A 15,694-nucleotide genomic window follows, 5' to 3' on the forward strand; every position below is an offset into this window, starting at 1 on the left:
CCTCAGGGACTCTGAGATTGCGAGGTGGGGCTTGGAGTATGGCTCCTGTATGACATGGCTAGGACACAAGGGTTAAGATGTCACTGGTCTAACATCACACACATCACTGCCACCTCTCCTAGATCAACACTAAGGAAGCAGGGGACTGGCAACTTTGCAAGGACGCCGTCAACACAAGCAGCACTAACAAGTCATCTGTGCTTCCTCCTGGTCCTCAGTCACGCACTTCCCACATCAAGGTGCTTTTGTTTGCTGGCAGACAGGGAAGAATTGGGAATTTTAACAGAGGCCAGTGGTCTCCTCCCTCACTCCACAGGCTGAAGACACTGAGTTCCACCAAAGATCACACAGCAAGTCAGCAGGCCCCAGGCATCCACATTGTGCCTCCCTGTCCTGGAATTCTTACTTTGCTACACTCCTGGAGCCCTGTAATTCCTAAGAGACAGCCTCACCTCAATCCACACAGCCTACAATGGTGCAGTAACTTCCTGAGGATGACTAGAATCCTTCCTTTCTACTACTATCTCCTGACAGTCCACCCTTTCAGAGGTCCATGAGGTTCTTTTTCTGAAGGGTGGGGAATCTCTTGCATAAGAAAGCTTTGACACTGGATTTTGTTATATAGGTATATTGTATATATGCTGATGCAATCAGAGGGGAAAACAGTGCAAATACAATTACAATTCATAATAATACTTGGTTTCGATGCCCCCAGGAACTGCCCCATTCCTCAGCTACCTCCCAACCTCCAGCACTTCCCCACAGTATCAACCTAATGCTGGGGGTAGGAAGAGTGGGCAGGTTAGGGTAGGGAGTGGGCTCTGCCAAGGCAGTGCTGGTGACCTGGAGGGATTACTCCAGGGTGGGGAGGGCAAGGCACAAATGAGGGGTGGGTGGTGGGGGAGGTGGCATCTTTAAGGAGGGATGGGGTTGGAGCAGCTGCCAGTCTCAGTGTGCTGGGTCCGGCCCACTCCTCTCCCACCCTCCACAGCCCTGCCTCCCTACACCCTCCCCTTCCCCAGAAACCCTTTTGCACGGATCATACACAAACGGGCACATTACAAAATGACATAACACAGTTCACAATATCCATGGCTAGGGCTTTTTTTTTTTTCTCTTTTTCAGGTTTTTTTTTTTCTACACAATGTACAATTCCTTTTAAATGGATCAAGAAATAGCTTATATACACGAATGAGTCCTTGTTATAACATCTCGGCAGCAAATACCATAAGCTAATGAAGATCTTGATGGAAAGGAAGGGAGCCTAGGATGAGTGGGGGGAAGGGACTGTGGAGAGAAGGGTTACGCCTTCTAGAAAACAGGGAGAAATGGGAATGGTTTGGGGAAAGGAACAAAAAGTAAATATCAGGAAGCATCTTTACAAAGCAGTTCTATAGCTAATACCTTTGAAAGGGGCAAGGGAAGGTAACCAAGGCAGGAAAACATTTATCTCGGTGTCTTTAAAAAGAAATGTCTACCATACAAATATCCCAAAATGCAGGAAAAATACTTATTCAGCAATGGGGGGAGTTCAGATGCTATGGTCAGTAACAAAATAAAACTGACAAATAAGGACCTCTGTCTCCTAATTCCACCCCAGCCTTCCCACTAATCCACCCATTTCAGGTTTCTACAGAGTAAGACACCATTCATGAATGACTGCTTTTAGTGCCTCAGGGTCTAGAGGAAGCCAGAGTGTACTGGTTGGATCCTCACTACTGACACCTGAGTCAGAGTCCAATGATAAAGGACAGTTGAGCTCAGGGCCTTTTCTCCTATCCTTAGGGCATGAGGGTTAGTGTCTAAGGCCCATGGCCTGAGGATGAGAGCTTAAAAAAGAAAAGAAAAGAAAAAAGACTTGGAAGAACACAAGGTAATCAATGATATAAAATCTAGAGACTTGAAGAAAGGGAGACAGGCAGGGAGTAAGGGAGGAGACGAAGGCTAACACTTTACCATGATTAAGAAAGATCTCACCCTTCTCACTAATTCCTGGGAAGGACATGAAGATGGGGAAAAAGAGGAGGAGAAATCAAACCTCAGCGACTGAGCAAAGGGCCACAGAGCTATACTAGTTAATAAGCAGCTTCTATGTAATTGACCCTGAAGGGATAAAAACAGGGAAGATTCTACTCTCTCCCCTATGGCCTCAGCACCTACACAGGCACTGTACTATATGGGCTTTCCTTCCCCACCATTCCCCATTTCTATACATCTTACTTCCAAACCCTATCCAAGTGACCTGGCTCCCATGGAGAGAACCTAGCTCAGGGCAGGGACAGGCCCCAGCTGGACAGTATTGCACATTCTCTGTTCCTTTTAATCTCAACTGACAAACTTGGGCACCTTGTACCTCTGAGCACCTCTGAGCTGGGGGTCAGGGAGACTTAACAGAAATGGCACTTCATCACGGGGTAGGGAGAGGTTAGACATGCCACAAGGCAAAATGACTGCTAAGAAAAACATATAAAAAAAATGGAGCAAAAAAAAAAAATCTTTCCATTTTGTGGAAGAGAAAAACAAAATCAATTTATCCAGTGCTTTCAAAGCACAGAGGGCAAAGAAAAGATGTAAGAATATATCTTTATATATATATATATGTATATAATTTTAAAATAATCCCCACCCAGCTCCATTACCCCCCTCCCTCCCCACCACTTACAGTCAGGGACACCACATTCCCCAGAAAAATACTTGAAATGACCTGCTCAAACTACTTGTTACTAGCATCTAGATTCCAGGTCACTTCACCACTCGGGGAGCCCAGACACAGCTGTATCTCTGCTCCTTTATTAAGTGCTCAATGAATTTGAAGGAAAGGGAGGAAAGAAAAAAGCCTGGAAGGCCCGTAGGGCCAGTATAATCACCCACAGTGGCACTGGAGTATTGGGAAAGAGACCAAAGTAGGGAAATCAAGCTTGATTTCAGCTTTTTTCCACCCCACCCCCAAATTTTATGGGAAAGGTGTGCAGTTTGTGTGAATAATTTTAAAAGTGCCTTCTTACTTTAAAAAAATTATTTAGTTTTTAAAAATAAAAATGAGGGCATTTCCTCAGGTGGCTATCAAGGACAAAATATCACACAGCTCGTCATACATCTGCTCAGAGTGTCCCCGTTCACTCTTGAGGGCTTCTAGAGCTGCGGAGGCAGGTGCATGGACACTCTGAGGAGAGCAGAAACCCTTCACTTTCAGGCTTCCCTTACCTCAAAAACAGCTGGGTCCCCTCCTCCTTGCCACGCTGTGGGCAAATAGGATGCTAACCTCCCTAATCCCAGAACAGCAACATTGCACAATTCAATTCATTCTCTATACTAGTAGCGCCTAAGGGGAAAAAAAAAAAAAGGCAAAATTAATAAAATTTTGGGGAGAGGAGCTTGGGGAAGACAATACTTATATAGATGAGGTCTAAAGCTGGTTTGACAAGAGTTGCTTGGTTCTGAGGAGTTGGATCTACAGTCAGCGTAGCAGAGGTCGAGCAGGACACCAACCTGATTAGGGGCCTATACCTTATTTCTCTGCACTCAAGAGGGCATAGGGATAGAAAAATTCAAGGATCTTGACTGCTGGGAGAAACCTCCTCTTTCTCTATGTCTAGTTTCTCTTTCTGTCACGTGATTCACTTATATCTATTCCAACTTCTAGGATACCCAGCCACCTGCAGCCTGGAAATAGTCATTCCTCTGGGACTATAGTTAGAAGAAAGATTCACATTTGTTAATAGGGTATGAAGATGTGATGTGAGACAGTTTTTACAAAGAAAATACAATAAACAATCTTGGGATGGTTAGCCTGGAACAGACTTCCGTGTCCTCACTGGGGTTAGGAGACCAATCTTTTCCCCCAGCAACTAGCCAGGACCTGATTGTACTCCTCTCTGGGACACTATTAAATTTGTGTCACACCTCTTTCCCCATCTCCCTACAGGTAGTTTTTTGTTTTAAGTTTCTCCCTCCAAGCTCTTTTCCTTATTCTTAAAGAGCCCAACTTTATTACTAAAGCATTGCCTCCCAAACTGTCCAGATCCTGACCAACCATAGCTGGGATGCTGCTATTCCTATTTGCTTGATGATACCCACTCCATAACTCAGGTTAAGTGCATTCAAAATCTCTGTCCCTAACATTCTCAGTTATGTCCTATTTGACAGCTGAGGATCCACTGCAATCTACATGTGATCATTGAACTGTATAGCATTTGTATTTTTTTTTTAAAGAGGGAGTATTAGCAGAAGGGAGATAGGGAAGAAAAGAAAACAGAAGATGGGGGGTGTTAACCGTCCAGAGAACAAAGGGAAAACACACAATATAATTAAAAATGATAATAATTATAGCATAAACAAACTTTAGAAACACACATCAAAGGGCTTGGATTCTCCCCAGGACCTCATTCTGACCTCTATCAGAGGCAAAGATCCACCTCACTGTTAAAGAAAATCGAAGAGAGAAGACAGAGCAGCAGGAGAACAGATCGCAGCAGTGTGAAATAAAGGGGAGGTGGCAGGGTGTGTATTTTCTTGTTGATGTCTATTTTTGTCTTCTGTTTTTTTCGGTTTTGCTTTCCGTGTATGGTAGGCACCAGTACAGGCACTGCATGCGACGGAAGTTGGGGGCAATAGGAAATGGGTAAAGGATTCAAGATGGGCAGTACAAGTGGAACAGGCGTTATTTCTGTCCACTGATGGACTGAGATATAGACCGGGGAGGGATCATGTCTAAAAGGTATTCACGCTGCCGGTCTGCCAAACTGGGGGCTTTATGTCCTCCGATGCCAGTGTTCAAATATGCAATGTTGACACCTAGATTCAGGAGACAAAAGAAGAGGACAGGTATTAAGAGAAGAAATGACACCGCCTTCTGTCCTAGCCAATTGTAGAGGTAGAGATGGGGAGGAAACATCTGTACTGGGCTGCACTTGTCTAACCCCAGCTAGTTTTGTTTCAGCAGCGGCTACACTCTTACTCCCAAGCTTCAGGAGAAATGTTAGCCCTACCAGGAATAATGAACAGTCTTTACAGTACAGTATGGAAGAAAGGTCAAACAGTGCTGAGAAAGAAATGATTGAAAGGAAGAGAAAGAATCAATGATCTGCTCTGGTTTGAGGACAACTAAGTGTGGAGAAAAATCCTAGATCATTCATGCTGGACAGTACACACTGCTGTTTAGCCTACAGAAATAAAAACATTACAATGAAAGCACATTAGAATTAAGTATATAAAATGGTGGTGACCCTGCTGTTCTCACCACCAAAGTCCTAGTACACTCATATGACTTAGTAAAATTTTATTTGCAGAATAACAAGAATACTTATACCCTGAGGTGAAAACAGAAAGCAAAGGAAAACGGGCCAAAGGGACTGCTAAAGAATTGTACATGCGGCTGAAGACGGCCCAGCAATTAAGAGCATGGGCTGCTCTTTCAGAGGTCTAAGGTTGGATTCCCAGCACCTACATGATGGCTCACAAATGTATGAAATTCCAGTTCTAGGCGATCGGACACCCTATCGTGGTTTCTATGGGCACTAGGTATTCAAGTGGTACACAGACATACATGCAGTGAAATACTCATATACACTAAAAAGAAAGAAAAGAATTGTACGCTAGACAGAAAACTCAGTCAGCAAAGTGGCTGCCATGCAACTATGAGTACCTGAGCTTGATCCCCAACAGCCACAAAATTAGCTGGGTTTGGTGATGCATGCTCATAATCGTAGCAATGAGAGGCAGATCTCTAGAGCCTGTTGGCCAGCAAACCTACTCCGAGTTGGAGGCCAATAAGACACCCTATCTCAAAAAACAAGTGGCTAGTTCCCGAGGCATGACACTCAAGATTGACTTCTACCCTCTATACATGCACCTATACTACATGTTCGGCCTGTAATTTCAGCACTTGGGGTAGGGGAATGTTAGAAGTAGGACAGCCTTGGTTACACAGTAAGCTCAGAGTCAGCCTGAGCTATACAAAATCCTTAAAGCAAAGACTTCTTTCACTAGTCAACCCGGTGAGATATCTTACCTGGCATACCAAGGAGGCCACCTGGCACAGACAACTGGGGTGCCTGTGCAAAGTTTGAAAGCATGGAACGGGCAGATGTGGGTATACCACGCTGGAGGCTGCTCTGAGGTTGAGGAGCCTGTAACAAGGGGGATAGTTGATAAAACTTTGCCATTACAGAAGTTCAAGTAGAAGACAAAGGCACAGGAGTAAAAGAGAACAGAACCATTTCCCACAGAAGTGCGCCCCCAAGAGAAAGTAGGGTTGGGGAAAAGGTCCTTACCTGCCGAAGTGTATGATGTCTCATGATGGTCTCCTGTTTACTGACACTGGATACAGCTGGAGCTGTAGTAGGGGAGAGTGCTGCCTGCTGTTGTAATCGCTGTTCAATTTCCTGTTGGGAGTTATCAGATGAGATTGGACAAGACAGCACCTGATTTTCTGACTAGAAAACCAAGGGTCTTATCTCTCTAATGATGCTAGCTAGCTAGTTACAGTAATGGTGAGATGGCTACACTGAGATCTCCACGTATAAGCAGTCAGCATGTTTTATTGGTTAAAAGCATTTACTTCTCTCCAGAAAGATGGCTCTCATGAGGATAACTGGGGGGACGATGGATGGTAATGCAATTAAAGCTAATGAATCATTGAGGTCCTATTTATCTCTTTAATTTTTTAAAGAGATTCATTCATGTATTCATGTCTGCATATAACTACTGTGGAGTGCTGGAGTCAAACTAAAGCCTCAGATATGGAAGCAAGTGTTCTACCATTAAACTAGGATCTTAGTTTTGATTCCTGCCTATCCATTTTCCACAAGGCTCATGACTACCTAAAGACTCTGTGGTTAGTGGAGTGGGAAATGGGACAGAGAAAAGGATCTTAACACACCCTTCCCTTTGAAGAACCTAATTCTACACCTAGTATCAAGGAATGCTTACAGACTTCTATAACCCTGGTCCTCACTGGGTCACTTGAGCATCTATTCTTTCCTTTGCCATTTAGCTACAGACTTGAAAGTATGCAGCAAATTCCCCCAAAATCATTTGTTTGACAAGAAAAGAAAGTGAAGAATAGAGGGCCCGGATGTTGTGGCGCACGTCAGTAATCCCAACTCTCAAGAGGAAAAGATGGGAGAAACACAGGCCATTCAGAGCTAATGGTGAGACTTTCTTCAAAGCTATGGAAAAGTCAAGTTTCAATCTTTAGAGTGCTGAGACTAAAAGGCACACCACCACACTTGGCAAAAGAAGGTGTGCTTTTTTGTTACTATTGTTCTGACCCCCCACCCCTGGTTTCTTTGTGTAGCTCTAACTGCCCTAGAACTCTCTCTATATATAGACACCCTGGCCTCAAACTCACAAAGATCCACCTGTTTCTGTCTCCCAAGTTTTGGGATTAAAAAGGTATTTGACACACACCTGGCTTTTTTGTTTTTGTTTTGTTTTTGTTTTTAAATAAAGAAACCTAGGTTCCAGACCCAGAGGTCTATGGACTACATGGGTAACCTTCTGAGAAAACCAACCCGGTTCAGATGACTGTGGAGTAGGAGCCAGAATTCTCACCTGTTCCTGCTGTAGGGCTTTAACAAAAGCGTTTTTCAGCCGGTTGGTGTGTTCAGCTTTTAGAGCCTTCTTCTGGTTGGAAGTCATACACTGCTCACAGAGGATCTTACCATTCTTTTCTTGCTTCCAGTGAGGAGTGAAATCTGTGCGGCACTGAGCACATACAAAGGGTTCGACCCTCAGAAGTGAGGCACAGTTTTTCCCTAGATACCAATAAAAAGAACAGTTAATGGTGCCACATCTCCTGGCTCTTCTGTTTCTCTTCATTTAAGTAACTCTCCCACAAGTTAATTCTGTTAACTCAGAGACTACACGGGTCAGTGAGATGGCTCAGAGTCCAAAAGTGCTTCCTTGGCAATCCTAAAGGAACAAAGCTCCATCTTTGAAACCCAATGTAAAGGTAGAAGGAAAGAAATGACTTCACAAAGCTGTCCCTGCCCTACCAATGTATTTGTTGGTACCCTCCAACCTGTTCTCTTTTCTCCCCACCAACAAAATTGAAAAACAAAACAAAAAAATCAGCTAGGCAGTGGTGGTGCACGCCTTTAATCCCAGCACTCGGGAGGCAGAGGCAGGAGGATCTCTGTGAGTTCGAGGCCAGCCTAGTCTACAAGGTAAGTTCCTGGATAGCCTCCAAAACTACATACAGAAACCCTGTCTCGAATAAACCATACAAAAACAAACCAAGACAATTCAGGGGACTGGAGTTCAGCAATTAAAAGTCCTTTGTTGCCCTTACAGAGGACAGGAGCATGGCTCCTGGCATGCACAGTAGCTTACAACCACCCGTAACTTCAGTTCAGAAACTCTGATGCACTGTTCTGAAGTGAGGGCACCAGGCAAATGTGTGGTAGATATTACATACACATACACTTAAGAAAAACATTCATTGAAATTAAATAAATAAAATGAATCTAAAACTTATTGTCTTGTTTTAAGACAGGGTCTTACTATGTATCCCGGGTTGTCCTGTAACTCATTATGTAGTCCTGGAACTCTGCTAGCTTTGAATTCAGAGACATGCCTGCTGCCTCTGCTTCCTGAGTTCTGCCCAGCTGTTTTCTGTTTTTAACATCACTGTACAGAAATCATACTTATAATACTCAGTTATCAGGGTCTAAATAGTTACTTTGGTTTTTTTGAGACAGGATTTCTCTGTAGCTTTGGAGTCTGTCCTGGAACTCACTCTGCAGATCAAGCTGGCCTAGAAATTCACAGAGATCTGCCTGCTTCTGTCTCCCAAGTGCTGGGATTAAAGGTGTACGCCACCACTGCCCAGCTGTGAAGACTTTTTTGAGATAAGGCTTTACATTGTAGCTCAGTCTGGTCTAGAACTCATAACACTCAGTCCAACTCAGTAATCCAAGTGCTGGAATTATAGGTATAAGTCACCTTACCTGGCTAAACTTAAAGCACTCTGATGTTTACAGCTAATGTTTAGTAAGTCCTCTAGGAACTTTACAATACTTTTTGGAAATTTAAGATTAATAATGGCTGTTAACATAACACTGCATGGTATGAACATCACGCTCAGTATTGGGTTGCAACTTTCATGTGATGATGCTTGGTTATTTTTATATTAGTATGTACACTTTTTCAAACAGAAGCATTAAAAGGACAGCGACTGAATATAATAACTCAGCACAGAGACTGAAGAGATGGCTCAGAGGTTAAGAGCACTGCCTGTTCTTCCAGAGGTCCTGAGTTCAATTCCCAGTAACCACATGATAGCTTACAACCATCTATAATGAGATCAGATGCCTGCTTCTGGTGTGCAGACAAACATACAGATAGAACACTCTATACACAATAAATAAATAAATAAAATCTAAAAAAAAAAAAAAAAAAAAAAAGAGCAGGCATAGCGATAATGTGCTTTTAAAAGCAACACTCCATGGAGGCCAAGCCAGGGCAGATCCATTATGAGTTCAAGGTCAGCTTGGTATACACATAGCTCCAGACTAGCCAGAATTATATAGTGAGATCCTGTTTCAACAAAACAAAACAAAAAGGAACTAAACAAGATGTATTCAGTGTTCTGTTTCCTGACCGTGGATGGGATGTTGACTAGTTGCTTCAAGCTCCTAATGCCTCTGACTTGCCTATTATGATGTATTACAACACTCCAAAGATGTGAGCAGAACAACTAAACAATATATTGAAGAAACAAACAAACAGCTACAACAAAACAGACACCTCCCTCCCCTTATTTTTTCCTGGGGAGGGTGTGTGTGTCTGTGTAGGATTCTATGTATTCCAGGGTGATCTAGAAATTGAGTATGTATCTGAGGATGGCCCTGAACGTACAATCCTCTTATCTCTACATCCCAACACAAACAAATTCTACCAAGTGAACTACATCTCTAAACTCTACATTTTTTAAGACTTTATGTGTATGGGTGTTTTGCCTGCATGTCTGTCTGTCTACCATGTGTGCTTGGTGTCATGCCAGAAGAAGGCATTAGATCCTCTGGGGTTTTGGATGGTGGTGAGCCACCCACCTGGGTGCTGGGAACTAAGCCCAGGTCTGCTGAAAGAGCAGCCAGCGCTCTTAGCCACTGAGCCATCTCTCTAGCCCTCTTTTTTGACATATTGCTCCCCAATAGCTTGCATAACTAAGTGATAGGAGATGGTTTGGCAGTAATAATAATTGGGCAGATTTAATTTTTTTAGAGACAAAGTCTCATTAGGAAACTGTAGTCTAAAACCTGAACTCCTCCAGTCCCAGACTCCTGAATACGACAGTTACTTATGCATACTTCCAATTTTCTTTGTGAGACAGTGTCTTGTTATGTCACTCAGGCTAGCGTCAAACTCTCAGTATTCTCCCACTGCAGTCTCAGTGCTGAGGCTATAAAAGCATGTGCCACTACACCCTGTTTAGGAGTACTAAATTTTTAAAATTTCAAGACAGGGCCAGGTGGTGGTGGCATGTGCCTTTAATTCCAGCACTCGGGAAGCAGAGGCAAGTGGATCTCTATGAGTTCCAAGCCAGCATGGTCTGCAAAGCTACACAGAGAAACCCTGTCTTGGGAGAAAAAAAATTCAAGACCTGGCTAAGTCTGTAGCCCAGGTTGGCCTTGGACTTAGAGCAATCCTCCTGCTTTCTCCTACAAAGTGGTAGGATTATAAGCAGTAAGATATCAGGCCTGGATAAGAGTAGTTTTTTGCTTGTTTTATTTTTGAGATAGAGTTTCTCTGTGTAGTCCTGGAACTTCTCTGTAAACCAGGCTGACCTCTGTCTCCCAAGTGCTGGGATTAAAGGTGTGGGTGCCACTATGGCCTGGCTTTAAGAGCAGCTATTTAATACTGTGTAGTTCCCTGCAACAATTGATTCTCTGCCAGAGGCTTGCGTAGAGACTTAAGGAGAAGGAGGGTTACCTTGGCTGTCAATGACACTCTGCACGACTTCTTCCAAGCCTACCATGTAGATGAACTCGCTATTGGCTGCACTAGGCAGGAAGTGAAGCAAGGGAGCAGGAGGTTTCGGAGGCGGTATCTCCAAGAGTGTCTTTTCCAGCTGTTTTCGAAGAGCCAGTTTGGCTGCAGCCTGTGAATTGGCAGCATCACTCATGGCACTGGGGCTAGGAAGTGGTGAGGACACTCTGTTCACAGTCCCTGGCTGGATATGGGAGGCTAGGTTCATGTAGATGGCAGATGATGTTGTGCGCTGACAGGGAACAGAAGAACTTGACTGCTGAAAGGGAACAGAGAACAGGTGGCTGGTAAGTGTGAGAAGACCGATTCTTAATTTTTAATATTAAGCAGATACTATATGATCCTAGTCTGGGCTGCTTAGCTTCTTCAAATTAGCAAACTTTGTATTCACCACTGAAAGATAACCCTGGCACATAAGAAAAAAGAATGATGGTACCTGTAAGCTAAATCTACTTGAAAAAGGAGAGACCAGGGATGCTTTCTTTTTTCTTTTTGGTTTTTTGAGACAGGGTTTCTCTGTGGCTTTGGAGGCTGTCCTGGAACTAGCAGGTAGACCAGGCCTCTGCCTCCTGCGTGCTGGGATTAAAGGCGTGCGCCGCCGCCGCCACCACCACCACCCAGCCAGGGATGCTTTCTGTCTTGTACCTATGCTTTAAAACACACACTTCCATCTCCTTCTCTTTTTCATGTCTACATTTCTCCTTGAGAATTTCATACATGAACACTATATTCATGTCATGTCCATCCCACTCTCCCTGCTAGGTTAAGATCTCTTTTTCTTAAGGCAGATTTTAGCTATTTACCTCTGCTTTACAACATACTACTTTTTCTACCACCATTTTTATAAAATTCCTTAAATTATCCCTTTTGGGGGAATGCTCTCTATTCAAATCACTCTTTTGTCCTAGTTTCTCTAGATACAAAAACCTTAAACCTGTGGCTCTTTCATCAATAAGAAAAACAAATAAAGGATTTTTCTATTTCTATACCAGTGCTTGCTCTTACTGGTTGGTAACTGATGGCGGGATTCATGTTAGGTGTTGTGGTGCGTACAATGCCAGGTTTCGGTGGCCCCCGTTGACTCTGAAGTTGGGCTGGATTTGGTGCAATAACACGTTGAGACATCAACATGTGTGGAAGAGTGGTATTGGTTGCCGAACGAATGACACTATGACCCTATAGGGGAAGAACAGGAATGTACTCACAGATAGCATAATATCCATGCAATGCAAAAGGAAAGTACCACTTATAATACTTACAATGGACAGCAAATAGAACCCATGGGAACATGCATTTGATAATTTTGTCTAACAATCAATGGAATAAATCTACCATTACTCTAGTTAAAAACTTTTTTCTTTTTCTTTTTGTTTTTTTGAGACAGGGTTTCTCTGTATTGTTTTGGAGGCTATCCTGGAACTCATCCTGTAGACCAGGCTGACCTCACAGAGATCTGCCTGCCTCTGCCTCCCGAGTGCTGGGACTAAAGGCGGTCGCCACCAATGCCCGGCTTTTTTTTCTTTGTTTTTTTGAGACAGGATTTCTCTGTGTTATACTCCTAGCTGTCCTGGAACTCACTTTGTAGACTACGCTGGCCTTGAAATCAATGAGCTGCATCTGCTTATGCCTCCCAAGTATAGAGATTAAAGGTGTGGGCCACCAGCAGCTGGCAAAGATTTATTTTATGTATACTAATGCTTTATCTGCATGTATGCCTGCACACCAGAATAGGGCATCAGATCTCACAACAGGTTGTAAGCCACCACATGGTTGCTGGGAATTGAATTTAGGACCTCTGGAAGTACAGCCAGTGCTCTTAACCTCTGAGTCATCTCTCCAGCCCCAATTTTTTTAGATTTACTTAATTCTCATTTTACACGGGCATACATATATATATATTTTTTTTTGTTTGTTTGTTTGTTTTTACGAGACAGGGTTTCTCTGTATTGTTTTCGAGGCTGTTGGTCCAGCCCAGCCTCGAACTCACAGAGATCCGCCTGCCTCTGCCTCCCGAGTGCTGGGATTAAAGGCGTGTGCCACCACCGCCCGGCTCGGACAATTATTTTACCTACATTTAGGTGTGTACCACATTTCTGCACTGTTACAGTCAGAAGAAGATGCCAGATTCCCTACAACTAGTTTAGATGGTTGTGAGTTACCATGAGGGTGGTAGGAACAGGTCATCTGCAAGATCAGTAAGTGCTTTTAACCTCTGATGCCTCTCTCCAGAACCTCTACCATTACTCTAAATGCTGATCAGTTGCTAGAAAGTTTTTGCCTTTTAAAAAATACCTTACTTTTTAAAATGTGTATGAATGTTTTGCCTACATGTATTATCTATGCACTATGTTCATACCTAGTGCCCTTGGAGACACCTTAGATCTCTTGAGACTGGAGTTACAGAAAGAAGTAAGCCGCTTGTAGGTGCTAGTAATTAAATCCAGATCTTATGGAAGAGCAGCTAGTGCTCTTAATCACTAAGCCATCTTCAATTTTTCTTTTCTTTAAAATATTTATTTATTATGTATATAATGTTCTGTTGGAACGTATGCCTGCATGCCAGAAGAGGGTATCAGATCTCATTACAGATGGTTGTAAGACACTATGTAGTTGCTGGGAACTGAACTCAGGACTTCTGGAAGAACAAGCAATGCTCTTAACCGCTGAACCATCTCCCCAGCCCCTCCAATTTTTCTTTAAAGATTTATTTTATTATTTATGTGTGTCTCTCTATGTATGTAAATGCATGTGAATGTCACACCTGAAAAAGCCAGAAGAATGTTGGATTCCTTAGTGCTGAAATTTACTAGCCACTGAAATGGGTACTGCAAACTGAGCTAAACCATTTCTCAATCTCCAAGACACAATCCCTCCCTCTTTTTTTTTTTTTTAATGTAGATCAGAATGGCCCCATATTCAGATTCTTCTATAATCTTCACAAAAGTTCCAATAAAGACAGGAGAAACAGACTGCTCAAACAGCAAGATCCTACCATGGGTCACCTACCTGTAATGTTCTCAAATTTTGAGGTTCAATTCCTTGAGCCCCAGGCCGGGAGGGAAGCTTAGATAAGCCTTGCTGTCCCACATGTGCAGGAGATGGCTGAACAATAGATGCTGCATTCTGTACAACTGGAGTCTGGGAGGAGAAATAGAAAATAAGACCATGGAGGGAAAAAAAAAAGGGCAATTACCTCCACCAAAACAAGCAAACCCAAAAACCAGAGGTAGAATTCAGTCAAGTTCAAGGCTTTTAAAATTTCCTTATGTACAAAGAACAATAGGTACAAAGTACCTATTGACAGAAAGAAAGATGAGAGAATTGAGATTACGGCATTTTGATATTTTTGTTTTTGTTTCTTTGAGACTTGGTCGTGTTATGTGTAGCCTGGGCTGACCTGGATACCAATATGTATACCAGGCTAGCCTCAAATTCACAGAGATCCACTCGGCTCTGGCTCCCAAGTGCGTTCTCTCTCTCTCTCTCTTTCTCTCTCTCTCTCTCTCACTCACTTTTGTATATGATTGTTTTATTTATGTCTTATGTAGCATGTGTGTATCACCTGGTGGCTGCAGAGGGCCAAAAGGGCAGAAGAGGGCATCATATCCCTTGAAACTGCACTGCACTGCACTAATGGTTGTGAGTTAATGTGGGCGTTGAGAACCAGAGCCAGGTCATCTACAAGAGCAGTAAGTGCTCTTAACTGCTGAGTTACCTCTCCAGCTTCCTCAAGACAGCGTTTCTCTGTGTATTCCTGGCTGTCCTGGAATTCACTGTAGATCAGGCTGGCCTTGACCTCAGAGATTCACCTGCCTCTGCCTCCCAAGTGCTGGGATTAAAAGCCTGTGCCATCATGCCTGGCATGAATTTAACTCTACTTTCCAAGTGCTGGCATAAGAGATGTACACCACCATGCCAATTTAATGTTTTTCTTGATTAATATCTAAAGTTAAAACAAAACAAAAATACTACTATTTTTTAATCACTCTACTTGTAGAGACTAATTAACTACAGAACCATAGAAGAATGGTCCACAAAGCTTAATCTACCTGGGGTAGTCCAATCATAAACTAGACTTTTTCCCTCTTTCTAGAAATACTACTCTTTTTTTTTTTTAAAGATTTATGTATTTATTACATGTACAGCATTCTGTCTGCATATGCCTGCAGGCCAGAAGAGGGCACCAGATCTCATTACAGATGGCTGTGAGCCACCATGTGGTTGCTGGGAATTGAATTCAGAACTTCTGGAAGAGCAGCCAGTGCTCTTAACCTCTGAGCCATCTTCTCCAGCCCCAGAAATACTATTTTTTAAAAGTTTTTTCTCAAAAAATGATTTGTTTTATTGTATGTACATTAGTGTTCTGCCTGCCTGTATGTCTGTGTAAGGGTGTCAGATCCATTGGAACTGAACTATAGACAGTTGTGAGCTGCCATGTAGGTTCTGAGAATTGAACCTGGGTCCTTTGGAAGAGCAGCCAGTGCTCTTAACCTCTGAGCCATCTCTCTACCCTGAAATGCTACCTTTTGGACCACATTCTCTTTCTGTAGCTGACTCTGTCTCAGTTTCTTTAACAGCACCAGCCGAGCTTCTTCCAATCGTAGTTCATCCCTCAGTTGCTTGATAAGCTGCTGACGTTCCTCAATGCCTTTCCCCTAAGGAAACAGGGAAGACTGCAGGTCAGCAAACAGCAACAAGTACC

General features: G+C 43.1%; 1 protein-coding gene across 2 annotated transcripts in view; it reads right to left on the reverse strand.

The window, feature by feature from the left end:
• Positions 1-612: 612 nt before the first annotated feature.
• Positions 613-15,694, reverse strand: part of Gatad2b (GATA zinc finger domain containing 2B) — a 63,204-nt gene continuing 48,122 nt past the window's right edge. Inside the window, exons 4-11 of one of the 2 annotated variants that reach the window (XM_013120671.3) lie at positions 15,516-15,647; positions 13,999-14,130; positions 11,998-12,168; positions 10,936-11,248; positions 7,555-7,757; positions 6,273-6,383; positions 6,011-6,128; positions 613-4,794 (exon numbers count right to left, since the gene is read on the reverse strand). In XM_013120671.3, coding sequence (XP_012976125.1) covers positions 4,661-4,794; positions 6,011-6,128; positions 6,273-6,383; positions 7,555-7,757; positions 10,936-11,248; positions 11,998-12,168; positions 13,999-14,130; positions 15,516-15,647 — 1,314 coding nt within the window. In that variant the 3' untranslated portion in view covers positions 613-4,660. Of the gene's footprint in view, positions 4,795-6,010; positions 6,129-6,272; positions 6,384-7,554; positions 7,758-10,935; positions 11,252-11,997; positions 12,169-13,998; positions 14,131-15,515; positions 15,648-15,694 lie in introns of both variants that reach the window. The other variant, XM_005080221.4, reaches the window with a different exon arrangement.

Source organism: Mesocricetus auratus, unplaced genomic scaffold, assembly GCF_017639785.1.
Source record: "Mesocricetus auratus isolate SY011 unplaced genomic scaffold, BCM_Maur_2.0 Super-Scaffold_100009, whole genome shotgun sequence".
NCBI classification, from domain to species: Eukaryota; Metazoa; Chordata; class Mammalia; order Rodentia; family Cricetidae; genus Mesocricetus; species Mesocricetus auratus.